At 42.5% G+C, this 27,892-nt stretch overlaps 1 protein-coding gene across 1 annotated transcript in view; it reads right to left on the reverse strand.

Annotated features, from left to right (window-relative positions):
- APOLTP (apolipoprotein lipid transfer particle homolog) overlaps window positions 1–27,892 on the reverse strand; it is a 66,949-nt gene that overhangs the window by 8,932 nt on the left and 30,125 nt on the right. Inside the window, exons 30-53 of the mRNA XM_087912745.1 lie at window positions 27,384–27,523; window positions 25,938–26,100; window positions 25,763–25,849; window positions 25,225–25,359; window positions 24,911–25,015; window positions 23,756–23,973; window positions 22,262–22,446; window positions 20,692–20,994; window positions 20,302–20,468; window positions 19,759–20,115; window positions 18,750–19,097; window positions 17,759–18,109; window positions 16,727–16,858; window positions 15,231–15,380; window positions 13,784–13,924; window positions 12,418–12,531; window positions 11,636–11,764; window positions 9,517–9,675; window positions 8,841–8,996; window positions 5,241–5,409; window positions 4,587–4,765; window positions 3,666–3,758; window positions 2,548–2,766; window positions 998–1,183 (exon numbers count right to left, since the gene is read on the reverse strand). Coding sequence (XP_087768871.1) covers window positions 998–1,183; window positions 2,548–2,766; window positions 3,666–3,758; window positions 4,587–4,765; window positions 5,241–5,409; window positions 8,841–8,996; window positions 9,517–9,675; window positions 11,636–11,764; window positions 12,418–12,531; window positions 13,784–13,924; window positions 15,231–15,380; window positions 16,727–16,858; window positions 17,759–18,109; window positions 18,750–19,097; window positions 19,759–20,115; window positions 20,302–20,468; window positions 20,692–20,994; window positions 22,262–22,446; window positions 23,756–23,973; window positions 24,911–25,015; window positions 25,225–25,359; window positions 25,763–25,849; window positions 25,938–26,100; window positions 27,384–27,523 — 4,386 coding nt within the window. The remainder of the gene's footprint in view (window positions 1–997; window positions 1,184–2,547; window positions 2,767–3,665; window positions 3,759–4,586; window positions 4,766–5,240; window positions 5,410–8,840; window positions 8,997–9,516; window positions 9,676–11,635; window positions 11,765–12,417; window positions 12,532–13,783; window positions 13,925–15,230; window positions 15,381–16,726; window positions 16,859–17,758; window positions 18,110–18,749; window positions 19,098–19,758; window positions 20,116–20,301; window positions 20,469–20,691; window positions 20,995–22,261; window positions 22,447–23,755; window positions 23,974–24,910; window positions 25,016–25,224; window positions 25,360–25,762; window positions 25,850–25,937; window positions 26,101–27,383; window positions 27,524–27,892) is intronic.

Raw genomic sequence — 27,892 nt, forward strand, 5'->3', positions numbered from 1 at the left:
TGGGTGTTCATTGATGGACAGTATGAGGGAAGTACATCCAGTAAGATTACACACCACTGGGTTGGCTTCAGAAGAAGAAGGTATAAAAGAAGGGGGAAAATCTCAAATTATGGCCACTGATAGTAGCTGTCCTTTTGGATGTTAGCTACTGTCTCTGGACCTCATTGCAATGGGTTATTGATATAAGTAATGTAATGATGGCTTTTTGTGTTCCAAATTGCCAATGAAATAAACCTCTGATCTTAAAGTAAGATTTATTGCTTGTGGATTGTCTGTGTTCCTCTTTTATTTTTATAACAGCAGCCTCAGTGTTCTCATTGGGGGAATGAAAGCAACATCCATGCAGCCTGTTAAGAAAAGTCATACCCCTATATGTTGGAGATGTGAAAAAAAAGAGGGAACATATTATCATACGTAGTGGTCCTGCCCAGAGGCTCGAAAATACTGGCTTAAAATCAAAAATTGGCTACAGGAAATTACCAATGAACAATTAGACATAGAACCAGAATTCTTCCTATTGGGGAACTTCAAACAAAAATACGCAAAGACCACAAAATACTTATTATTACACATATTGACTGCTGCCAGGATCACCTTTGCCCAATGTTGGAAACAGCCATATACACCTGTAGAGGAACTGGTTATACAAAAAGTTATGAATTGTGCTGAAATGGATAAACTAACGCTGAGTTTAAAAGATAAGGAAACTTCAATATTTTATAAGGTATGGAAACAATGGTATAGCTGGGTAGATTGGAGACAGATTAAGGATAGGTAATTATTAAATATAGAATATAGATAGAATAAGAATATAATTATGCACAAATTAATATCTGTAAATATTGCACAAATGATTGTTATATGATAAGCACCACAAATAGCTGTTATTGAGTGATATATTTTTATGTTTTTAATGTAATAAAAATTCAATAAAGTTTATTAAAAAAAGAAAAGTCCTACCAGGAACTGTGTACAAGAGAAAATATACAATACCAACCATATCAAAGCCAGTTTTGAGAGCTCTCAATGCAACCTGGATAGGTTCCATCAGCCACACGTCTTTCACAACCGTCGGCACCAGTGCCTGAAGTTTCTTTAGATACGCATCGGTCTTCTGCTGCCAAACTTCATCCAAAGGTTTCAGAGTCACATCATAGTAGGCATCTTTTAGGGTGGTTAGTGGCTCTTGAGTAAGATGTTTTAAAAACAACATAGTAAGAACAAAAATATTTCCAGCATTGATAATAGAAACCTTTTCAGATGGCTGTTGACATAATGGGCTCTTGGATCTTTATTCAGTTTTTACATCAACACATTTTTTCTTTTTAAAAAAATCTAGGCTGTCCTTAGCATCTCTCCCACCAAGAATTCAAGTCTGGGAGGAAAATATAGTGTCATGTTGGACAGATTATTCATCAATGTATTCTGTTTTCGCTTGGCGTGTCTCACCATTTGTCAGCTCTTAAAGTTAGGCCAGACTTGAAATCCAATTTATCAAGTCAAGACTACTTTTATTGTAAAGCTTTAGGAACAGAGGTACAGCCAGTTTGATGTAGTGGTTAAAGTGCTGGCTTGGAAACCGGGAGACTGTGAGTTGTAGTCTCGCCTTAGTCATCAAGCTGGCTCGGTGACTTTGGACCAGCCTTTCTCAATCCAATTCAACTCATGGAGTTGTGGTTGTGGGGAAAATAGGTGGAAAGAGCATTATTTATAGCAATAACAATAGCCCTTAGACTTACATCCCGCTTTACAGTGCTTTACAGCCCTTTCAAAGCAGTTTACATAGCATCTTTCCCCCAACAATTTGGGTCCTCATTTTACCGACCTTGGAAGGCTGGAAGGTTGATTGAACTCCTGGCAGTGGGCAGACTTAGTCTGCAATGCTGCATTCTACCCACTGCACACCATGGATGGAAGGAAGGAAGGAAGGAAGGAAGGAAGGAAGGAAGGAAGGAAGGAAAAGGAAGGAGGAAGGAAGGAAGGAAGGAAGGAAGGAAGGAAGGAAGGAAGGAAGGAAGGAAGGAAGGAAGGAAGGAAGGAAGGAAGGAAGGAAGGAAGGAAAAGGAAGGAGGAAGGAAGGAAGGAAGGAAGGAAGGAAGGAAGGAAGGAAGGAAGGAAGGAAGGAAGAGCAACAGCAAGAGCACTCAGACTTATATACCGCTTCACAGTGCTTTACAGCCCTCTCTAAGTGGTTTACAGAGTCAGCCTATTGCCCCCAACAATCTGGGTCCTCATTTTACGAACTGCCAAATTCCAGGCAGCCGGCAGTCAGCAGAAGTAGCCTGCAAGTACTGCACTCTAACCACAGCACCCCTGTGGCTCATTTATATTGATTGCCATGAGTTACCTATAAAGTAATAAAGGTGGGACAACAATTTAATAAATAATAATACATAAATAGATTTCCTGCCAATCTGCCTATGTTTCTCTCCCGCTCCCCATTTATCTTTGTATCAAATAGGGAGGAAGACTCTTTTATCTGGTCATTGCCTTCTTCCTGTCCTTCAAGGCTGCTGTTTCCCTCTGTAGTTTACACCTTTCTTTTACCCATCCGGGCTTACTTTGCAGCTCCAGCTGGATTTGTTGCAGGATGCTTTGAAGGCTCCTCAGGTACACGGGGAGGCGATCCCGTAGGAGTCGCTTAAGTCCACTTTGCTCCCACATCCGAGCAGCGTTGCTCGTCCCACGGTGGAGGAGTCGTAGCATTTCTTGGGAGACTTCCAAAGACCAGCCGACAGCATCATACAGAAATCCAATGTGCCGGATCTATAGTACAAACCATATTGAGGCAGGGAAAGGGTAATTGGATCTCGCAGTGTTCCAATATCTCAGGGGCTGCCCCAAAGAAGAGGGAGTCAAGCTATTTATTCTCCAAAGTACCCGAAATCAGGACAAGAAGCAAACGGGTGGAAACTCATCAAGGAGAGAAACAATTTAGAACTCAGGAGGAATTTCCTGACAGGGAAAACAATGAATCAGTGGAACAACTGGCCTCCAGAAGTTCTGACTTGCTCCAACACTGGAAGTTTTTAAGAAGAGATTGGACAACCATTTGCCTGAAGTGGTGTAGGGTTTCCTGCCTAGGCAGGGGGTTGGACTAGACGACCTCCAAGGTGCCTTCCAACTCTGTTATTCTATTCTGTTCTCTGGCTTTCTGTGTCTCTCTCGCACTCAAAACAGTCAAACATGCCTGTGAATTTGAGTGTGTTCCCAAATCTATTCTTTCATGTTTACTAGGTTATCAGCATCCCTGAATTTAAAATGGTTAAGGATCCTTTTACAGGTGGTCCTGGATTTACAAGCACTTGTTTAGTGACCATCCCAGATTACAATGGCACTGAAAAAAAAACTGACGTATGACCAGTCCTCACATTTAATGACTATGGCAACTACCATAGTCATTAGAACTACCTCAAATTATTATTATTATTTTAAAAAGAAGTGGATATCTGAAATTGATAGACATCAGGGAGCAGCATAATTTTTCTTTCCAAGAAAATAAATCTAAATTTGATCCAGGATTCAAAGTGTTGTTAGAAAATCAGAACGGAATCCAGAGATTTCTTTGGAAATAAGCTTATCTCTTTGGACAAAAGATCAAACTACAAAGTTTGGTGCTGAAAAATGAGATTCACATACATACACAATCCGTACTAATATCTTACCGATTTTCTGAAATCCTGAATGTGTTCCTCCAATTTTTTTATTTTTTCCACCAGTCTGCGCTGGAGATCAGACGTAATCTCACCCAGTTTTGACTGTAAGAACCGGAAAGACGCTTAGGGTGGTTAATATAGTTTATTAGCTGAAGAAGCAGAGCAGAACACATATCTCTGGAGTCAAATTGAGGCAACAGGTTGATCTGATTTGGAATAAACATTGATCAGGACATTTCAATGACAATAAATATCATGGTAGTTAATGGTCCTTCCGGTGCTAAAGCTAAAAACTGAAACAGTTGGACACCGAGAAAGAAAGAAGATAAATGCCTTAAAATTATAGATTTGTCTTGGACTGCAAGAAGAAGTAATTAATTAGTCTTGAACAAATAAAGGTTGACATATGAGATAAAGACCAGTAAGCAGACATTGATATATTTTGAGCATGCAAAGCAGATGGATTAAAAAAATAACTATCCTTGGCAAGGTTGAAGGAACTGGAGGAATGAGAAGACACTGAATAAAATTAAGGAGATATCTGGAATGTTCATCAAAAGATTATGAGTTACAACTAAAGATTGATCAAAGTGACAAAAAATGGATATACTGTACAGACACTAAGAGTCAAATTCAATTTAGTTGTATCTAATTACCACAATTAAAGATTCATTTGCTGGAGAGAGGCCTTTATCCAGGGATTTTCCTAAATCGGAGCTGCAGCACATTATAGCGTTGGCCCAAATGGTTAACCAGGTCAGTTTACTAACCTAATACTGTAGTTGCATCTCTACAACTGCTTATGTTTATTTATTTTTTAAACTAAGTTTGTTTATTGGTTTGGTGTTTATGAATTTGAATAAGAGAGAGAGAGAGAGAGAGAGGGAGGGAGAGAGAGACCAGCTCCTTGTGTGCTAAATGGAATCCCACCTCAGTCTTCATGACAAGATCCCAACAGCCATGGGCCTTCAGATTCAGACTTTGGTTAGACGCTTGCATGGTGAGATGTCCCATTTCCTCACGTCTGTTTACAACCAGGCGGGCATTGAGTGCAGTATGCTTTTGACCACTCATACAAGCTGAAAATTCTAGTGCGTCCTTGGAATTTCCTATGAGAAAGAGAGGAAGGCAGTAAGGTGAAAGAAGAAGGGAGGGGAGGGGAGAGGGAGGGAGAGAGGAAGGAAGGAAGGAAGGAAGGAAGGAAGGAAGGAAGGAAGGAAGGAAGGAAAAAGAGGCAGGGAGGCAGGAAGGAAAAGGCAAGCAAGCAAGGAAGGAGATAGACAAAAGGAGGCAGGAAGGAAAAGCAAGAGGAAGGAAGGAGGGAAGAAAGGAAGGGAGGAAAGAAAGAAGGGAGGGAGGGAGGAAAAGGCAAGAAAGGAATGAAGGAAGGAAGGAGATAGACAAAAGGAGGCAGGAAGGAAAAGGTAAGAGGAAGGAAGGAGGGAAGGAAGGAAGGAAGGAAGGAAGGAAGGAAGGAAGGAAGGAAGGAAGGAAGGAAGGAAAATTTCTGTAGTAACTCCTTTCAGAAGAGGCAAATTTTGAAAAATCCAAGAAGAGGGTAGACTCCTGCATTGTCGAATCTACCTTTCAAGTATCCCATGTAATACCGAAGACACTCTTTTCCTCTGATGGCTTTTATTTTCACTTTCTCGTTTGGATGATCCATCTTCCCCTCGACAAGGACTTGGCTTTGATCAGCCGAAGAGGTCACACAGGCCTTCACATCCATCCAAGTAGCCTCGGGTCCTTTCAGCTGGGTGAGGGAGACAAACCACAAGAATAGACACCGAGCAAAAGAGTTATGATGAAAGGAGCATTTCATTTCAAGTTCCAGAACATCTTACCACTTCTCTACTTTCTCGAAAGCTTTGGGAGAAGTTTAGGAACACGACTTGGGCAGAGAGCCTTGTGGTCATCCTGATTTCCCATTCCTGCTTTCAGGATAACTTTGATTTTTACAAAAATCAAAAGCTCATGATGGATCTCATAACAAGAGTCTCCGTGATGCCCCCAGACCATGGCACAAAGGCAACACAGTCAGATATTCAATAAGAGTCCCTTTATCAGCTCCAACTTTGCCCCCAATATCCTGGCTTACCTTCTGGCTGGAGAAAAACTCTCCCAGGAACAGCCTTTGGCTGCAGAGAATTAAGTCCAAAATGTGGTCAACAAAAACTGTAACTATAAGTCAAATCAAGGCAAAATGAGGTAATTAGTCCGGCAGGCCAGGAACAAGAATTCCTGATGTGAAGGCACAGCAATAACTCAACATGGTTGGGAAGATGCCAGGAACACAGACAACCAAGTGAACCTGAGATAAATTCACGTTTGCTCCCAGCAGCTGCTGCACTCAGCATGCATCTCTTTTAAATTCTCTTCCCAGCTGTGGCTAATGAAGGGAATCAGGGCCCTTTCCTTCCCTGTCAAACCATGCAATCCATGTTGCTCCCTTCTCCATTCCTCCCTGTGGTGCCCTAGGATGAAGAGGCGGTGGGCCTGGGTCTTCCTCTGAACTCCCTCTCCCTTGTTCTACCTCTCCCTTGTTCTACCACTCCCCTGCTCTGCCCAGCTGGACTTTGCCCTTCCCCAGTTTCCTCCACAGCCAATGGAGCCGCACTCCCACTCCCTGTCAGCTGTTCATCTTTCTTCTCAGATTCAGACTCCGACAGGGACATGACAGTATCGTGATTCAAATGGATTGTAGATTCTCCTCCAGGGGTGGGATTCAATTTTTTTTTTTACTACCGGTTCTGTGGGCGTGGCTTGGTGGGTGTGGCAGGGGAAGGATACTGTAAAATCTCCAGTCAGAGGTGGTATTTGCCGATTCTCCGAACTACTCAAAATTTCCACTACCGGTTCTCCAGAACTGATCCGAACCTGCTGAATACCACCTCTGTTCTCCTCTTAATGTAAGTATGTGGCTATTTCGATCAGGAGATGGCAGCATATACTCACTCACACGTTGAAAATAAGAACAGTGGAGCACAATTTAGGTGTGGTAAAAAGATGTTTCAGGCAGATATAAGTCAAGCTCCTGACAGCTGTATTTCTCTTGGGAGAGAATCTTTTGCAGTAAAAAATTGTTTGGAACAAGCTGCATTAATATACCTTCACTTCTTTTCTCTGAAACATAAGAGATCTCCTATTAAAATGTCACTCTGCTATATTCCTGCTAGGTTTCCCCACTACAGGTCACCCTCAACTTACAACCAGCATTTCTGTTGCTAAGTGAGACCTTTATGGAGTTTTGCCCCCATTCACGGCCTTTCTGTGCCAACTCGGAAAACTCAAACTGCCCAAGCAGCTGCTGATCCAGTTCTACAGAGGAATCATTGAATCTGTCATCTGCACCTCTATAATTGTCTGGTTTGGCTCTGCAACCCAACAAGACAGACACAGACTTCAGAGGATAATTAGGACTGCCGAAAAAACAATTGCTACCAACCTGCCTTCCATCGAGGGCCTGTATACTGCACGAGTCAAAAAGAGGGCTGTGAAAATATTTACAGACCCCTCACATCCTGGACATGAATTGTTTCAACTCCTTCCCTCAAAACGATGCTATAGAGCCCTGCACACCAGAACAACTAGACACAAGGACAGTTTTTCCTGAACACCATCACTCTGCTAAACAAATAAATTCCTCAACACTGTCCAACTATTTATAAAGTCTGCACTACTATTACTGTTAATCTTCTCATCACTCCTTATCACCCGTACCCTCCCACTTGTGACTGTATGACTGTAACTTTGTCGCTTGTATCCTTACGATTTATATGGGCTGTCTCCTAGTATGATTTGATTGCTTGTTGTACCTATGACTATTATCATAGGTTATCATTATCATATTATCATATGACTATTATCAAGTGTTGTATCTGATGATTCTTGACTCTTGACGAATGTATCTTTTCTTTTATGTACACTGAGAGGACTTGCACCAAAGACAAATTCCTTGTGTGTCCAACCACACTTGGCCAATAAAGAATTCTATTCTGTTCTATTCTATTCTATTCTATCCTTTCTCGCTACAGTGGTTAAGGGAATCACTGCAGCTGTTAAGTTAGTAATACGGTTCTTAAATGAACCTGGCTTCCCCATCGACTTTGCCCGTCAGAAGTTTGCAAAAACGACCCCGAGAGATACTGCAACTGTCATAAATATGAGTCAGTTGCCAAGGGTCAGAAATCTTGATCATGTAGCCTTGGGGATGCTGCAGAAGCCTTAAGTCTGAAAAACGGTCATGAGTCACTTTTTTCCCTGCTGTTGTAACGTCAAATGGTCACCAAATAAGTAAAGTTGAAGCCGACCTGAATTCTACCTAATGGTAGAATGGAATCAAACAGGACCAGCCATATTTGTTCTGACCCAGGCTTCATCAAACTTAATGAAACACAAACTTATTTTAAAAGTAAAACATTTTAATGCGACACTGGGAATTACTTGCATTCCCAGCCAAAACTCATTATACACAGTTCCTCCAGACAAGAGCATGCTTTTCAATGCTGTGGAATGCTGCAAAAAAACCAGGTCCAATTAATTTTAACATAAACTAACCCAACAACCCAGAAAAAAAATGACCAGTTTACAGAACTTCAAGAAGGATTCAGAAATGACTGAACTGCTTTGCTTCCTGCAAAGCTTTTCGTCATTGAGGTCTGACTTTTATCCCTTAAGAGAGGGGCAACCACCTCCCAGCCTTACTCCTGAGTTTCCCCTTCTGCTTCAGCTGCTCTCGCCTTCCAGCAGCTCTGCACATACGTGCACTGGGAACAGGCTCCCCTTGTTCCTCTTCCTCGCTGCTGCCAGATTCTGAAGGCTCCGGAGTCAGGACCCCACTCTCAGATGGTCCTGGCCCCATCTCTGCATCGGATGCAGGACCCTCATCTGAGTCCTCTCCAGACTCCCTGACTGGTCCCCTTTCTTCCTCACTATCCAAATCTGCTACTGTCCGCAGCGGCAACCGGTGAACCACAACAATACCATATTATGCCACCTCCTTTCTTCCTCTAGTCACTTTCTGGGATAATCCAAGACAAGAAGACAGTATTGATGTCTTTTTATGAGGAGAGAGAGAGAGAGAGAGAGAGAGAGAGAGGGAGAGACAGAGAGAGAGACAGAGAGACAGAGAGAGAGAAGTCAGAAAGATGCAGTATTTCCCCTTATTAGTTATCACCAGCTCACTGAAAATTCCGCCGAATAGTTCCTCATTTCCAGCTTGCTGTTGTTCCGTAAAGCCACCGTAATCGTCCCTTCGTTATTTCCAAGGCCGATTTTCCCTTCAGATCGTAAGACGGTGTCCCCCTGGTTTAGCTGGAGTTTGCCAGAGAGACCAATTGCCTAGAAGAGAGGAAGCAAATAGGGTCAGGGATGGTCAGTTTTCAGAAAGAAAAAAAAATGGAGAACAGGAAAGCTCCCGTTGGAACAAAAAAGTTCCAACAGGAAGTTGGAACCCAGAATATACTCAGAAGTACCCCAAAAGGACAATATTTGTAGCTCAGAGTTGAAATGGGGGGGCGGCTCTGTGCTTTCTGAGCTTTATTGTTTTCTTGCAGACGTTTCATTACCCAACTAGGGAACATCATCAATGCTAGAAGAGAATGGGAGTTGGCAGAGAGGAGGAGGAGGAGGAGGAGGAGGACTGTGGGGTCCTTGGTGCTCTCTGAGCTTGATTGTTTTCTTGCAGACGTTTCATTACCAAACTAGGGAACATCATCAGAGTTGGTAAGGGATTAGGGGGGTTACTCGTAATGAGATGTCTCCAAGAAAACAACCCAGCTTAGGGAGCACTAAGGATCCCACACATTCAGAAGTTACTAAAAATAGTTTCTGTTTGAAAGCCTTCCAAATCATCCCTCACATTTGGAAGGTCGCACATCCCGAGTCTCATGCTGTAATTCAGCCAAGCTGCATAATCTGTTTCGACTTCTCCCAGAATACGCTGATGGGAACAGGAGGCCAAGAGATTCTTTAAAGTAGCTTCTACCAGTATTTTGTCCCGATGCAACACTCGGCTTTTCTGTGTTAAAAGATAAGGAGGAGGCAGAAATATAATTGTGGCACATACTGAGAAAACAAAAAGGACCTACATTGTTATGTGTGTGCGTTTTTTTTTTCTTTCCAGAAATGTTTAATACGATAATTAAAATTATCAGAACGGCGGCCCAGAATCACATCCTAGCAGAATCCACATACATTTGTTCTGTTTCACTCCGTTATTGTTCCTCTGTCCTTTAAAATTCAAAGCATTGAACCTGGAAAGTCTATGTTTCTTTCTTCATTGTACTTAACTACAATAACTTAGTAAATTTGAGTTAAGACTTATCTGGAAGAGTCCCAAAGACACACAACGAGCTCCATGTTTGAATGGGAACTTAATTGAATTAATTATCTCAGAGAAACATTAGGTAGAGAGATAATCTCTCCTGGCACACTTGTGAAAACACTGTAATCCAATCTTAATTTCACATAATAAAAAAGCCCAGCTGTTAGGTTGACAGTGTCTTGGGTGAAGGTGCCTTTTCTTGTGTTGGCAAGTTGGAAGCCGCAGGTCCCATGATACGCACTCCTCAAATCTATACATGTCAGCAAAACATGGCATGAAAAATACACCAAGATTCAAATTTGGGATTCAAATTTTTTTTACTACCGGTTCTGTGGGCATGGCTTGGTGGGGGTGGCAGGGAAATGATACTGTAAAATCGCCAGTCAGAGGTGGTATTTGCTGGCGCTCTGAACTACTCAAAATTTCCGCTACCGGTTCTCCAGAACTGCAACCCTAACCCTAACCATTTGTCTGAAAGTGGAGAGTTGGACTAGAACAGTGGCCCCCAACCTTTTTTGAACCAGGGACCGGTTTCACGATTATTTATTCTTCCACGGACCGGTACCTGAGTAATGCGAGACTCTACCGCCATCGGGACGGCTCTTCATTCGAAGCCTCTTCGATGAAACTAAGGCACAAGCACCCAAACGCCGCTTTCCAACTGAAAACCCAGAAGCAACCGAAAACCCGGAAGCACCGTCGAAACAAGATGGCAGCGCCCAAGCTTTGTGGCCCAGTAAAAAATGATCCACGGACCAGTACCAGTCTGGGGACCGGTGGTTGGGGACCCCTGGACTAGAGGACATCTAAAGATCTCTTCCAACTCTATCATTCTATTATTCCATCTTCTTGATTTGAGATTTTACAGAAATCTTGCAATTTTGAGTGGAGTTCTGGGGATTTGAGGGTGCACTAATATACCTATACAATATACATAAAGATTGTATAATGACTGTAGTTAGAGGCAATATGGATTCCTGATCTCTGTTTTATATCTGGAGGTGATTCTTTTTCAAGCATTATTATGCCAGTTTTCTTTAGCAAGATTTGTTGAGATGAAAAGAACGATGTTACATGAATCCTACCAAGCGAACTATTTTCCACTTAAGAACAATATATCCTGATGTATATTTGCTAATTTAACAGAATAACAGAGTTGGAAGGGGATTTGGGGGTTTTCTAGTCCCCCTGATCAAGCAGGAAATCCTATACTACTTTAGACAAATGGTTGTCCAATTTCTTCTTAAAAACCTCCAGTGTTGGAGCACATACAACTTCTGAAGGCAGGCTGTTCCACTGGTTAATTGTTCTCTCTGTCAGGAAGTTTCTCCTGAGTTCTTGGTTGCTTCTCTCCTTGATTAATTTCCATCCATTGCTTCTTATCCTGTCTTCAAGTGTTTTGGAGAATAAGTTGACTTCCCTCTTCTTTGTGGCAGCTTCTCAAACATTGGAACACTGCTATCATGTCACCCCTACTTTTTCTTTTCACTAGACTAGATTATTCAGTGGACTTTTCCTAATTGCTTTTTTACAGCTGTCTATTTACATCTCTGAATCTTGGTCAGAGACCTACCATCAAACATTTTGTGTTCAAAGAAGTGCAAAACCCTGCTCTTTTGTCATTTGTCTGATGACAAAAGCAGCTTTCCTTTACCTCATATGTCAGATGTTGTACAACGGTCTTGTCGTCCCATGTCAGATCTAGGTGCTGATTCAACAGAGCTGCTGTCTGCTTAAGGGAGCCACAGGCCCGAAGACTTGCAATTGTTAGGATGTTTTTAAGCTGCCAAAAAAAAAAAAGGAATATAAAACATTATTTACTCTGAGAACTCCAGTTCCAGAGGTTGGAGACCACCCCTTGGCTCACTGGCATTGGAGAAAAATTGAACCAATTCTTTTTGGCATGAAAGAATTCTATTTCTCAAGAGTTCTTCTACCTTCTAGGAGTTCCAGGAGAAAAGGACCATTCTTGAAGTCCACCATAAAGTGAAACCAATTTAAATCCCTTCTCCATTCTGATGGAGCACTCTTTGAATTATGTCCTCTAATTTTAAGATATCAAACTTAAAGATGTGAGCCATAGCGGCACAGTAGTTATAATGCAGGTTGATACTGGCCACTGCCAAGAGTTTGATCCTGACTGGCTCAAAGTTGACTCAGCCTTCCACCCTTCCAAGTCGGAAAAATAAGGACCCAGATTGTTGAGGGCAAGAGGCTGACTCTGTAAACCGGTGAGAGAGGGCTGTGAAGTTTATGTCTGTTATTGTTAGTGCTATCAAACTCAAAGATATACTTAATGCCACATCTGGTTTGGCTCCAAAAATTACATTACTTTCCCCCCACTGTTTATATCTTTTTGTGTCTCTGGTGAAGACGAATAGCTCGCTCAACTGCGCAACCCTGAAATCCTTTCTTGCTGAAAACCAACATTCATACCTGTCCAGAAGAAGCTGTGATACAAGCATCCCAACATGTGTTCCTCACTCTAGACTTGTCTCCAAAAGTGAAGTTCATCCAGGCTGGCTGGCCATGGTTCCAAGCAAGCTGCATCTAAAACCCAGAAGAGATATTTCTCCTGAAAGCTCAAGGTGACAACAATGTCCCCACAATTGGGCTGCAAGAGAGGGATGCTTCAAAGTCATCTGAGACAAACTTCACAACTTATGCATAGACCTGTTAAGGTCTTGGGATTTAAGAGCCGACCAGCAGTGAAGCTGATGCAATATTAGGCGGATGCAATGAAGACGAATCAGCACTGCTCCTTTAAGACTTGGGATGGGCTCTATCACTTTAAGAGGTATTTATAAAAAGGCAGCCATTAGAGGGAATGTTTTCTCTCCTTGTGTCCGGTATTCATTGCAGAGTTCTCCATGTAGAGTTAAGAAGACAGATTGCTTGTAAGGTATTTTGCCTACCATGTATATTTCTGTATATAACTACTGTGTATAAACCACTGTTAAATGTCTAAGTCTCTGTGTGATGTGTTTTGCTCCTGGGTTGTCTCATAATGGTAGTCACACTGCAAACACTCTGGTAGTCACACTGCAAACACTCAAACAGATGTCTCTCTGGTCCCAACTCAAACTCAACCATGACATCGTGTTGGTTGTTGAGCACTGGCTATCATGGAACCTTGTTTCCTGATACAGGTGCTCCTCAGCTTATGACCACAATTGATCCCAAAAGTTCTGTTGTTAAGTGAGACATTTATGAAGTGGGCTTTGCCCCATTTTACGATCTTTCTTGCCTCAGTTGTTAAGTGAATCACTGCAGCTGATAAGTTAGTCACCTGGTTGTTAAGTGAATCTGGCTTTCTCATTGACTTTGCTTGTTCAGAAAGTCGCAAAGAAGCGAACCCATGACCTCTGGACCCAGCAACGGTCATAAGTATGAACCAGTTGCCCAGCATCCGAATTTTGATCACGGGACCATGAGGATGCTGCAAAGGTCGTAAGTGTGAAAAACGGTCATAACAAGTCACTTTTTTTCAGCGCCATTGTAACTTTGAACAGCCACTAAATGGACTGTTGTAAGTCAAGGACTTCCTGTACTGCTCCAGAAAGGCCATCAGCTGCTGTTACTGCATTTCTCAAATCAACCACGCTTTGAAGCATTTTCACCCTTATTTATGGAGAGTTCACTCCATTCAGGACCAAATAATTATCTGGTCAAATTTAAGTGGATCAAGGTTTATAATATTTCATTCCTTGGAAGTAGGAATGGTTCAACTTAATAGGATACATTAATTTTTGGACAAACGAACGCACCGTAGAACACTCGGGAGGTAAGTCTCTGTAATTACCTGTTGTGCGTGTGCTCCTTTGCGGCTTTGGGTCAGGGAGCTGAACTCCACATGTTTCATCGCAAAGTTAAAAGGCTGTGCGACAGTGGCAGAATAAGCCACGCCGGTTCTCCTACGCTTGAGAGAAGACGACGCCAAAACCTGTTGTTATCAGCAGAAAGAGACGTCATAAAACGGAGTAATGGAGCCTTCACTCTTGGCAAACAGGCTAGGAAAGGATTTTGTCCTTTCCATAAATTTTTTACCACCGGTTCTGTGGGTGTGGCTTGGTGGGTGTGGTGTGGCTTGGTGGGCGTGGCAGGGGAATAACTGTAAAATCCCCATTCTTGGGGGAAGGATACTGCAAAATTGCCATTTCCACTAACCTGCTTTCCAGCTCCATTCTCCTGTGCAGGGCAACCCAAGAAGACCCAGCCGATCAGCTGGGACTCGGGAGGCGGAGAATAGATGGGGTTGGTGGGGCCAGTCTGAGGTGGTATTTGCCGGTTCTCCAAACTACTCAAAATTTCTGCTACTGGTTCTCCAGAACTGGTCAGAATCGGCTGAACAACCACCTCTGCTTTTCATGCAGGGTTGGATAACAACAGCTGGATTTTTACCAGAAATGTAAGTTTGGGGGAAACAAGAGTTACTCAAAAGACTAACCTTTATTTTAGATTAAGAGATGAAGGTTGGGAAGTTTTGCTTTTTTTTTTTGTTTACAGAGAAGTCGCCATCTTTCTCACAATTTTACAAGAACGGAACCACCATGACAAGAACACAATCTTGATTTTCCTAGCATAAGTTGGGAGGGTTTTTTTGGGTTTGGTTCTTCATAAGAACTCTAAAATTGATCTAAGGAACAATTAGGCCATTGGTCATCAGGTTATCTTTGACATCCAAGCAACCAACCACGTCCTGCTTAAAAGAAGCCTTGTTTACGCCATTGTCTAATCTAGTGAAAAGAATGGCCGTGTTCCAATATTTGAGGGGCTGCCACAAAGAAGAGAGGGGGGCAATTTATTCTCCAAAGCAGCAGAAGGCAAAAGAAATAATGGATGGAAACCAATCAAAGAGAGAAGCATCTTAGAACTAAGAAGAGATTTCCTAACAGTGAGGACAAATAACCAGTGGAATGGCTTTGCCTCTGGAAGTTGTGGGGGCTCCATCACTGGAGGTTTTTAAGAAGAGACCGGACAGCCATTTTGTCTGAAGTGGTATAGAGTCTCCTGCTCAAGCAGGGTTGGACTAGAAGACCTCCAAGGCCCCTTCCAACTCTGTTATTCTGTGTTTCTAGGTTTGTTCTTTGGAAAATGTTACTATATACATTTTTTATATACTAACTAAAATGTATATACATTTTTTATGCATAATATACATTTTTTCCCCCTAACCCTTGGGGTTCACCTGCGACGGAGGCTGCCGAGTCATGCAAACTAAAACCCGGATCAAAGAAAGTGTGTTTTACCTGCTGGCCATCCACCTTGAACTGAAGCAGCCTTTCACAAAGGGTACGACTCTTTTCTGAAATTAAATCCACTTCTGCCCTTGCAGGAATGTCAGACTTAATGGCCCCTTTGATGTGTTGTTCCAGGAGCGCATGAAATTCTCGCCTGGTCTGCAGGAAGGAGGATCAAAGAAAATCAAGAGTGCCGGGGAACAGAAACTGGACTTACACCAGTTCATTGAAGTTACGGTGGCAGTGAAAAAAGGGACTTATGTCTGTTTTTCACACCCTTGTAACTTCGAACAGTCGCTAAATGAATGATCATAAGGTGAGGACTACCTTTTTGTGTGTGTGGGGGGGTCTTTTAATGACCCTGTAATCCCTTCCATCGGAGTGGAGTCAGAGCAACAGAATGGAGAGACGCCCTTCCTGGCCAGACGCCCTTACTGTCACCAATGCAAAGTTCGCAGCAAATATTTTCATATTGTGCCCAGAGAAATATCTGCCTCTACCTAGGATCGAACTCATAGCCTCCTGATTGTGAGGAGAGAACTCCACTTCTAGGCCACTGCACCACTCAAGGTGAGGATTACCTACAGCGGTGGTGGCTAACCTTTTTGGGCTTCTGTGGAAAAAATTGTGCATGCGCTGGCACTCGCGGTCTCACATGCCAGCACCCAGAAGGGAATGCCCTCCCCCATGTCTCCTGCATATGCTCGCACAATCCCCCGCATGCCACCCCTTACCTGCACTGTGCCTCACAGCTGATTTTCGGCCAGTTTAAGGCTTTTTCAGCCTCCCAGAGGCTTGAAAAAAAACCTCTGCAGGCTTTTTAGGATGAATAATAGGCCTGTTTTGTCACTTCCGGTTACAGGAAGTGATGAAACGGGCCTATTATTCAGCCTAAAAACCTGCAGAGGTTTTTTCAAGCCTCGGGGGTGGGGAACAAAAATCAGCTGTGAGGTGCATGCATGCGCAGTGAGGTAAATTTGCTTGCGGCTCACATGCCAGCACTAATAGCTCTGCGTGCCACCATAGGTTTGTCATCACGGACCTACAGTATAGCAGAGCTGAAAAGATTTATTTGGAGAAATCAATCTGCGGTGAAAGGCTGGCGAGAAAAATTAGATATTTTTCCTTTCATCTTTTACTGAGAATAGGGTCGCTCATTAGGTTACAGATTATTGTTGTTGTTAATCATCGCACAGTCAGCCAGATGTTCAGACTGGATTTGGCATTTTTGTCTACCTCTCAAGTCCTTTCCAAAGACTAAGGATAGGCAGATCTGGATTATTATATCTCTGTTGTTTTGCATTTACACTTCTATACCAAGGACAAATTCCTTGGGTGTCTAACTTCCTTGGTCAAATAAAATATATATATTAGCATGTTAGCATTACATAAGGCTATCCAGCTCACTGAAAGCTTTGATTTTCTCTAGCAAATAAAAAATGACAATTGAAACAATAGCCCAACACTCCATGTTCAAAAGTCATTCGGTGTGGCCAATTACTTACAGCGGTGCTTTTTAAAAGGAGGAATGCCGAGACCGTGTTTTCACCAACAGCAAGCACCACTTGAGAATCAAGGTTGATCTTATCTTTTAACACATGCCCCGATCCATTCATTTTTGTTGGAATTCCAAGATCCTGAAATTTAAATGAAATATTCAACACGGCAGCACCTAAGCATGGCTATGATTTAACAGTAGCTAAATGTGCTCCCACGAATGAAGACGAATATAAGTGTCCCCGGATAATGCTGCAGAGTCAAATCTGGGTCGGTCACCGGTCCCAGAAGTTTTGTCTTCCGAGCTTTGGGACTCATGCAGGAGCCCATTTTCAGGAAACTAAGACTACTAAGATTGTTGGACGAGTGGGTACAAAAACAGCCAGGGAAGCAGAGGTGGTATTCAGCAGGTTCGGACCAGTTCTGGAGAACCGGTAGCAGAAATTTTGAGTAGTTCAGAGAACTGGCCAAGACCACCTCTGACTGGTCCCGATCCTAACCCCATCTCTTCTCTGCCTCCTGAGTCTCAGCTGATCGGCTGGGTCTCCTTTGGTTGCTCTGCATAGGAGAAGGGAGCTGGAAATCAGGTTAGTGGGGTGGGGAGAGAATGGGGATTTTGCAGTATCCTTCCCCTGGATACGCCCACTAAGCCACGCCCACCAAGTCACACCATGCCCACCAAGCCACACCCACAGAACCATTAGTAAAAAGTTTTTGAATCCCACCGCTGATTTACATGCTTGGCAGGAGCTGGGGCAAGAATGGGGGTTCACCCTGTCACCCTGTACTTGGGTCTTGAATTGCCAACCTTCTGGTCAACAAACCCAGCCTCTTAACCAGTAGGCCACTGTGCCCCCTTTAAACAAAGGAGACATCAAAGTAGATGTTTGACACCAAGTCCTTTCCCATGGTGGGATGTCTGCCCCACGTAATAGACCAGGATGATTAAAGCTGTTGTTGTCCCTCTGGCCTCGACGACACCACCTGTATCGCTCTGTCAAGGTCACCTTCCTTGCTCTGTACGCTGGCCAGGTTTATACCTGTATCATTTTGCAAGAGTTCTCCATCGCTGCTTGCCACTGGCATCGGTTTCCTGCTTCCATCTCCAAGTTGGCTCGAAGTTGGCAAAGGCCAGATTTCACTTCCAAGTTTATAGCACGCTCGGGTCGTTTCCCACAATGGACAATCAGCTTATTTTCTTGGGGGATCCTGTTGAAGAATGAAAACCCATGCCTCAACTCCATTTCTAAAATAAACTTTGGCTGGCACTTAGCGCTTACTGCGAAGGAGGCCTCTTGATCTTCCACCTGGAGGCTATTAAAGAATTCTAGCTGATCACCATCCTTCAGAAGGGATCCATTTAATTGTGCGTGGTTTGGGAAGCCTCGATCCTACCATGAGACACAAAACATAAACAAGCATGAAGGCAATCCATTTCTAAACTTGGTGCTGGATGAGATAGAATACAGAATAACAGAGTTGGAAGGGACCTTGGAGGTCTTCTAGTCCAACCCCCTGCCTAGGCAGGAAACCCTACACCACTTCAGACAATTTGTTGTCCAACATCTTCTTAAAAACCTCCAGTGTTGGAGCATGCACAGCTTCTGGAGGCAAGCAGTTCCACTGGTTAATTGTTCTAATACTCAGGAAATTTCTCCTTAGTTCTAGGTTGGTTTTCTCTTGATTAGTTTTCATCCGTTGCTTCTTGTCCTGCCTTCAGGTGCTTTGGAGAATAGCCTGACTCCCTCTTCTTTGGGGCAGCCCCTGAGTTATTGGAACACTCTTATCATATCATCCATTGTCCTTCTTTTCAATAGACTAGACATACACAATTCTTTGGCCTGAACTGCATCCTCAAGTCATAACTAAATCCCCACCCTCAAATTTCTTATAGACTTCTGCCAAGCAGCTATGGTAAGACCAGATCACCGATAGCCAGGAATTCTAGAATCTGTGACTCCAGCACACCTAGAACATACAAAGCCGGGGAAGACTGATTTCAAGAATTAAGGAGGAAGAAGCAAAAATTACCTGCAAAGCTTTACAGGCCACCTCCATCTCCAGGGTCCATTCCATGTTGGCTTTGGGTTGGATTTCTCCTTGTATCTCCAGCTTGCAACTGTCCACATGGAGCACCAGAAGTCCTTCCACACCAGCATTACCCGTCATGATGAGGAGAATCACGTTTTTGCGAGGCAGTCCCAGATCTTGGAGATAGGGCAGGGAGTGGTCCAGAATCCCTCGCACAACATACTTGTCTTTTTCCAATTTCATATCAGCTGCTGTGCCATTCCATTGGAGGAACATTGTTAAATTTGCTTGGTGAGTCTTGCTGAAAAACGATCCTCCAGAAACAAAATTCTGGGGTAATGCTGGGTTCTAGTAGATCCAAGAGGGAAAAAAAAAAGATATTTTCTTTTTAGTGAATCATTACTTCATATGATTTTATCAATATATTCATAAAAGCCCATCATCGGCCTTTTCCAATCTAACACATGCCAAATAAGTTCCAGTCTTAATATTAAGAAATTATATATAAGTGTTGTAATATTGCAAGGTGGTCTTGGTGATGCTGGCTTTTAGCTCATTGCTTTTATTATTGACATGGTTGTAATTCTTACTGATGATATTTTATAGTATGGGTTGAGATAATGCGATTGGCCCCAAGTCACCCAGCTGTCTTGCATGCCTAAGGTGGGACTAGAACTCCTGCTTGGATGGTGGGTTTGACTAGATGACCTACAAGATCCCTTCCAACTCTGATTATCTGTAATCTGAACTCACCATCTCCTGACGATTGGCCCAAAGTCACCCGGCTGGCTTGCATGGCTAAGGCGGGAATAGAACTCAGGATCTCCCAGTTTCTAACTCGGTGCCTTAATCACTGGACCAAAATGCCTATAATTATAATTTATTAATAAATACCCAATTTATACCGTTAGATTTGCTACCATATTGCTTTCTCACGGACTGTGTGAGACCTCTCTCATCTAGCCTCCTGAGTTTGAGAAACTCTTAGAAGAAACTCTTGCACAATCACCTCCAAAGCGCCAGGTTTGTTCAGAAAAGTCACCCTCCAGTCTGCAGTTGTCCCTCCAGCCTCATCACTCAGTTCCCCGTGGCCCGTCCACTTGCCATTTCCCAGGGAGATTTCTAGAAAGACTCTGTGTGGATCACCTCTCGTGATGGCCATTTTCACCCTATTCTCTTGGGCGAGGCCCAGAGATGTAAGATAAGGCCAAGCGTGACTGAAGCTGGTTTCCAGAACGTACTCCAAGTTGCACGCTGTGCGGATACCCGGTGGAGCAAAACTGCTATTCGAAAAGATTTCCCTTATTACACCAGGTCCAGAGTTGTTAGCCACATCTGGTCCACAGAGCAATGTTCCTAGTGATGCCTACAAGAGAAAGGGATCAAAATGTCACCTTCGTTTTTTTCCAGTCTAAACAAATACAAAAATTGCATGTGGGAGCCAGTTAGTCTATTATCTATCTCTGAGCCTAAGTGAGACTATTTTCATGGTCAGTAAGTAACCCTCCATTCATACGGTCGTTGTCCAAACTTGGAGAAATAAATCTTGTACCGCTAAAGAATGATTTGCCAACTGGGTTTGAAGGGCTTCTGGATGCAACTTCTCAACTCCAAATAGGACACTAATCTTCTGGTTGCCCCCTTGAAGATTCACAGTTACTCCCTGGTAAGTATCATTGTGACCATATATGGTCTTGAGGCTACTTTCTGTGGGAAGTCCTAGAGAAGACAATGGAAAAGGAGACAGTTTAGTGGAGAGCTCAGCTTCCTGGCATGAAGGTTTTTCTGAACCAACACACAAAAGGTCAAGCATCCTTGTGGATAAGAACGGAGCAAAAAGTCCAATCCTGATGGATTAATCTTTAAATTCTAGGTAGTATGAATTCAAGTGACTTTCCCAAAGATTCTAAAACAAAGGAGCAAACCATTCAATCTTCCTTACCTATTGCATAGAAGTTGCTGAGGTTGTGTGTGAGAGCGCCTGTGAATCCAACCTTGCTGTGAAGGAAAATGTTTGCAAGGTCAACACAAGGACTTCTTGTGTTCTTCAGGGCCTGGGCTTCATCTCTTTGGATTATTCGTTTTAGTTCCAGGGAGCCTTTCAGTTTTCCCTGAGCTAAGAAGATTTCGCGGCCATCCTGGGCCACGGCCACCATCACGCTATGGAAGCTTTCATTCCCACATAGACATTCACTTCGGACATGAATGGAAAAAACAGATCCATTTACTGCAACGGTCACAAGGCCTGTTAGACAGAAGTAAGGAAATCGGGGCTGAATCCGGATTGTGTGAATCAAGATTAGAGCTCTGCCAAAGTGGCCAGAGAAATTATAAGTCTTTGCTGATACTCTTTGGATTACAACCATTCATTTAGCAAACATATAAAGGACAGTTGCTGGAATTCAGTATGTCTAGTTTGATGAAAAGAAAGACTAGGGAGCGTCACGATAGCCGTGTTCCAATATCTTAGGGGCTGCCACAAAGAAGACAGGATCAATCTATTCTCCAAAGCACCTGAAGGCAGGAGAAGAAGCAATGGGTGGAAACTAACCAAGGAGAGAAGCAACCTAGAACTAAGGAGATTTTTCCTGACAGCGAGAACAGTTAACCAGTGGAACTGCTTGCCTCCAGAAGCTGTGAATGCTCCAACACTGGAAGCTTTTAAGAAGATGTTGGATAACAAATTGTCTGAAGTGGTGTAGGGTTTCCTGCCTAGGCAGGGGGTTGGACTAGAAGACCTCCAAGGTCACTTCCAACTCTATTATTCTATTCTATTCTATTCTATTCTATTCTATTCTATTCTATTCTATTCTATTCTATTCTATTCTATTCTATTCCATTCCATTCCATTCCATTCTATATTCTATTCTATTCTATTCTATTCTATTCTATTCTATTCTATTCTATTCTATTCTATTCTATTCTATTCTATTCCATTCCATTCCATTCCATTCTATATTCTATTCTATTCTATTCTATTCTATTCTATTCTATTCTATTCTATATTCTATTCTATTCTATTCTATTCTATATTCTATTCTGTTCCTTATTCTATTCTGTTCTGTTCCATTCCATTCTATATTTTATTTTATCTATTCCTTGTTCTGTTCAATTCTATATTCTATATTATAAAATAATATACTATATTGTTTTCTATTCTATATATTTTCTATTCCTATTCCTATTCAAATCCTACTCTACTCATTCAAAATTACGACCACACTGAAAAAGTGACCTACTATTGGTCCTTGCACTTACAACTGTAGCAGCATCCCCATGGTCACGTGACCAGAATTTGGGCATTTGGTAAGCGGCATATATTTAGGATCTTTGCAGCATTCTAGGGTTATGTGGCCACCATTTACAACCTAATTGCAGTGAGGCTTTGTGATGAAGATGTCAACATTTGTTTTCTCCAAAGCAGCAGAAGCTGAAAAATCCCAGATCTACCTGGCGGCAATAAAATATGACCCCGATGGTCTGATTGTCCAAAAGAATGGAGATGGCTGTACCTTCCTTAAAATTGATTCGGTGCTTCAGAGAAATATTCAGGGAAAGATCCTGAGGTTTCAAGGTTTCAAGGTTGTGTTGCACGTGGACACGGAGGGTCACCACACCGGCTTTCTGTTCCTTGGATCCTGAAATGCCCACCTGGAAGGAATGCTGGTTCAATTTTACTGATGATGTCAACAACAACCTGTTGTAAGAAAGAAACAAGTGAAAATCAACATTAACAGATTTCTGAAAAGGCTAAGCAAGCAGCCAATACAATTTGATAGTAAAGGAGCTTTCTATAATGTTTGCAATTTTGCGGGACTGCAGAAAAATCACCAAGAGATGCCAAAATACTTCAGCGGGTGAAAAAAATTGGGCAATTTTGGTCTTTGAAGCTAAATAGGGTCAAACTAGGTCACTACTTCAGTGGAAGGCTACCAGAAACAACAGAGCTATAGGCTATGCTGGAAGTCAACAAGCAACTCAGAAAAAGACAGTGGAAGAAAGTCCATGGATTGTGTCCATGAAATCATCAAAAGTTGAGCTGGAAGTAAAGGAGACCTGACCTTATCTTTCAATGTATCCTTGTTGTCATTTAGAAAACAAACAGGCCAATTTAAGACCAATGCAATCCTCATACTTTATTTGGTCCCGGTATTTCCTTTCCCAATATAATAACATAGCTTTCTGTGGTTGATGATTATTGTTTTCTACTTCTTTTATTGTTTTAGTATGAGGACATAGAATAGAATAGAACAGAAGAGAATAAAGAAGAGAATAGAATAGACTATAGAATAGAAAACAGAATAGAATTGAATAGAATTCTTTATTGTCCAAGTGTGATTGGACATACAAGGAATTTGTCTTAGTGCAAATGCTCTCAGTGTACATAAAAGAAAAGATACATTTGTCAAGAGTCAAGAATCATAAGGTACAACATTTAACAATAGTCATAGGGTACAATAAGGAATCAAATTATACTAGGAAACAGTCAATAAAAATTGTTAGGATAGAAGCAAAAAGATTACAATCATATAGTCATACGCAGGAGGAGATGGGTGAAAGGAAGGATGCCTCCCTATTAATAGTAATAGTAATGCAGACTTAGTAAATAGTTTGACAGTGTTGAGTGAATTATTTGTTTAGCAGAGTAATGGTGTTCAGGGAAAACTGTCCTTGTGTCTAGTTGTTCTGGTGTGCAGCGTCTGTAGCGTCATTTTGAGGGTAGAAGTTGAAACAGTTTGTGTCCAGGATGTGACACAAAGAGGCAGTACTCTAGTCCTGCCCACATTCACAACTCACAAATCCGTTGGGCTAACAGAAATGAATCAAACCACAAGAATTGGTGAAATGACCGCAAAGCGATTTACACCACGCAGAAACAAGCAACCCTCTTTGCCATTTCAGTAAGTGAAGATGTTCTGCTTTTATCTTTCCTCAGATTACAGGTAACAGTATAAAGTTTCTTTAAAGCCAACTCTGGATTATCACTTACCCAACACTTTATTTACCTTGATGGCGTCTCCTTACTCAGGAACTGCAGCTCCACATATTTAAACTGATCTAGAATGTCTTGCTTTAGGGCAGCGCTCACACGAAAGGCTCGGGTGTTTCTTTTCAACTCATTGTCAAAATTGGCCTCCAGGAACATTAGATTCCGTGTACTGGTGTGGAGGTCAAAAGATCCATTGACGCCATTTTGGCCATGATAGTTTAGACTGGCCTGGGCCTAAAGCATCAGGAAAACAGAGTCAAAAGATCACGCTCAAGTCCTTGGTTGGCCGACAATCCAAAATCCATGGCCCCAGATGTCAAAAGAAGAAGGAGGAGAATGGGAGGAGAACGTATATAAAGGCACTACTCTCAAACGATGGGTGCATTTTGTAAATCACTGATCCTGCCAATAGAAGAAGAATGTTTGTAACTCAGGGTTGAATTGTGGGATCCTTGGTGCTCACTGAGCTTGGGTGGTTTTCTTGCAGATGTTTCCTTACCCAATTAGGTAACACCATCAGTGCTATAAAGGAGTGGGGCTTGCAGACAGGAGAAAGAGGGGGAGGATGGGGGTTTGGACTAGATGATCTAAAAGGTCCCTTCCAACTCTGTTAATCTGTGTAATCTTGGAGAAGGTGGAGGTGGAGGATGGGGGGTTGGACTAGATGATCTAAAAGGTCCCTTCCAACTCTGTTAATCTGTGTAATCTTGGAGAAGGTGGAGGTGGAGGTGGAGGTGGAGGAGGAAGAGGAGGAGGAGGAGGAGGAGGAGGAGGAGGAGGAGGAGGAGGAGGAGGAGGAGGAGGAGGAGGAGAAGAAGAAGAAGAAGAAGAAGAAGAAGAAGAAGAAGAAGAAGAAGAAGAAGAAGAAGAAGAAGAAGAAGAAGAAGAAGAAGAAGAAGAAGAAGAAGAAGAAAGTAAGTGAACGGTGAGGTCCTTGCTGCTTTCTGAGCTTGGTTGTTTTCTTGTACATGTTTTATTACCCAACAATTTAATATCATCAGTGTAACTAGCAACAATGAGCACAAAGTCAGCTGTTTGACTCTTGTTTTGACTGCACTATGGTGCTGATTCAGTGTTTTGGTTTAGTGTATTGATAGAATTGGGGAACACAAATGAAGAAGAGTCAACATAAATGATTACAGATGACGGTGGAAAATATATTTTCCAGTACCTGAATAGTTTGTGGAAAATGTGACCAATTCTGTTGAAGAAATTGAGGATAGAGTTCAAATCCAGAGTCTGGTCCATTAAGCCAAATGTTGAACTGCTGGATTACCTGTTTTTAAAAAGGAGTTAAAAGAAGCTTAACTCTGGTTTATGACACAGATCAGCTATTCCCAAACCCTCTGGAGATACTAGATTCCTACACCTAGTTTGGCATTTATTTTCCTTGATGCTGACATACTTCCAAATCCAGCTTCTTTTTTTTTCCCCTTTGGGATTGATTCCGTTTTAATTCTAAATTGTTAATATGGATATATGTACCTGGAATGAAGGGGTGAAATCCAGCTGTATCAGATGGTGGGATTGGCCCATGCTAGATTTATTGTGGTATTTTCCCAGGATGCTTAGTACTTCTTCTTGACTGACTTTCAGTTTCACTTCAAGCTCTTGATTAGCCTGTAGGGTTTGATAGTTTCATGGTTTCAAACTGCTGGGTCAGCAAAGAAACTCCTAAATTTGGAATCTCAGAGACTATGTGAAACTTAAGTATTAAGGTCAGAATAACTCCAACAGGCAAACAGTCCATCATTTGGAGATCATTTGGCCAATATTCCTCTAGAATCTGAACTAATACTGTGGCAAAGAAAACACAAGCTGTTTTCTTTTTCATTAGGAGAACTCCAACAGACACAGGGTCCATAATTTGGAGGTCATTTGGCCAAGATTCCTCTAGAATCTGAATTATTATTGTGGGTAAGAAAATAAGCTTGGGGCCATCGACTGGAAGAACTCCAACAGGCACAGAGCTCGTACTTTACATTTGGCAAAATTGTTCCCTTCTTTTCTGCCTCCAACTTACCTGAGTGAGATTCCTCACCATGATGCACATTTCTGTATTTTGAAGGAAAATGCCACTGTTATATGGATGAGTCAATCTTGCACATACCTAGAGATGGAAGGAAGATAATCCCATAGCTCTTGAGAATGGCAAGGGTGACTCCTTCCCCCGCTTTCTGTCCATGCTCATCACTTACGTGTGGATTTTTAGTGGGATAGCCCAAGGTAAGTGCTAGAATGGAGTCTTCCTGCTCGTCAATCACCAGTCTGGTTTCCAAAGCGTAGTGCTTCTCCTTCTTGTTCACCGTGAACGTTTCCTGGAGAAGGAGACTTCGTGGAATGGGGAGACTTAGCGGATGCCTAGGATGCAAAGGAAGAGATGCAGGGGATGGAGATAGGGGCTGCTGAGGGAGGGGTCTTCTTAGGAGATGGAGAAGACTTGGAGCAGGACTGCCGCCACCCTTGGCAGGATGGCTAACAGTTTTAGGAGTTAAAAATGAATGAAAAATAAAGATAGCAGAACCACTGTCTGGTCTAGGAAGGTAAGGAAGGAGATGGAAGAGGGAAGTACTTGAGGAAATGTCATCAGCTTCATTTAAGGAAAGGTATGTTCATTGTTCCTTATTATATTCAATAGGATAGGATAGGATAGGATAGGATAGGATAGGATAGGATAGGATAGGATAGGATCGGGTAGGGTAGGGTAGGGTAGAGTAGAGTAGAGTAGAGTAGAGTAGGATAGGATAGGATAGGATAGGATAGGATAGGATAGGATAACAGAATTGGAAGGGACCTTGGAGGTCTTCTAGTCCAACCCCCTGCCTAGGCAGGAAACCCTATACCATTTCAGACAAATGGCTATCCAATCTCTTCTAAAAAACTTCCAGTGTTGGAGCATTTACAACTTGTGGAGGCAAGTTGTTCCAGTGATTAATTGTTCTTTTTTTAAAAAAAATACTTTTCATTCAGTTTTTTCACCTTTAGCAACAAACCATATATACAATTTTTGCAGTAAGTTGTGGCACGTTTACATTTATCGATTAATTGTTCTGTCAGGAAATTTCTCCTTGGTTCTAGATTGCTTCTCCCCTTGGTTAGTTTCCACCCATTGCTTCTTGTCCTGCCTTCAGATGCTTTGGAGAATAGCTTGACTCCCTCTTCTTTGGGGCAGCCCCTGAGATATCGGAACACTGCTATCCTGTCATCCCTAGTCCTTCTTTTCATCAAACTAGACCTACCCAGTTTCAGCAATATGTTTTAGCCTCCAGTTCCCTAATAATCTTTGTTGCTCTTCTCTGCATTCTTTCTAGAGTCTCAACATCTTTTTTACATTGTGGCAACCAACACCAGGTGCACTATGGAAATTTTCAATTAAATCAGGACCTTTTGGTCTGAATTAAGCAATAATTCAAGTCCCTGCCGACTTCTTGGCAAGTTTTTTTTTTTTCCAGAAATGGTAGGCCATTGCTTCCTTCCTAGAGCTGAGAGAAAGTGACTGGCTCAAGATCACCTAGCTGGCTTTGTGCCTAACTATGGAATCAGAACCCACCTTCTGATGCTTTAACCTCTCCACCTAACCGGCTCACCCAGGTAGCCCATCCGTGCTATAAATTCTAATGGATACGAGAAGGGAACCAAGATACCTCAAGAGAAGAGTTCCACGTTTCTGATAAAACATTTTTTCTTTCTTCACTTCTTCTAGCTGTGCCTCGAACTGTAGGACAAGAGGTGGGTTCTTGTGGTCTATCCACACAACAGACGTAGAAATGTTTGATTTTCTAGGCTGAAAACAAGAAGCCCTCAATAAGCTATCTAAGGGGGAAAAAAAATCATTATACAATGAAAAGCAAACGATGCTAATTCACGAACACAAAGCTGAAAGGCTAGAGCAGGGCTCTCCAAACTTGGCAACTTGGAGACTTCAATTCAGGGGTGGAATTCTACCGGTTCAGACCGGTTCATGTGAACCGGTTGTTAAATTTGCATCTGGTTTGCCGAACTGGTATTTGAACCGACCGGCTGGCCCTGCCCACTCTTCGCCTCCCTTCCACTCCCAGGAGTCTCCACACAGCCCATTTTCTATGCAGGTAAGGGCAGGGTCAACGTGGAGACTCTTGGAGGGGGAAAAAATGGCCGTCCCAGAAGTACCGGA

This window comes from Pseudonaja textilis, chromosome 14 (genome assembly GCF_049901715.1).
Source record: "Pseudonaja textilis isolate UNSWEBS1 chromosome 14, rPseTex1.2, whole genome shotgun sequence".
Classification (NCBI taxonomy): domain Eukaryota; kingdom Metazoa; phylum Chordata; class Lepidosauria; order Squamata; family Elapidae; genus Pseudonaja; species Pseudonaja textilis.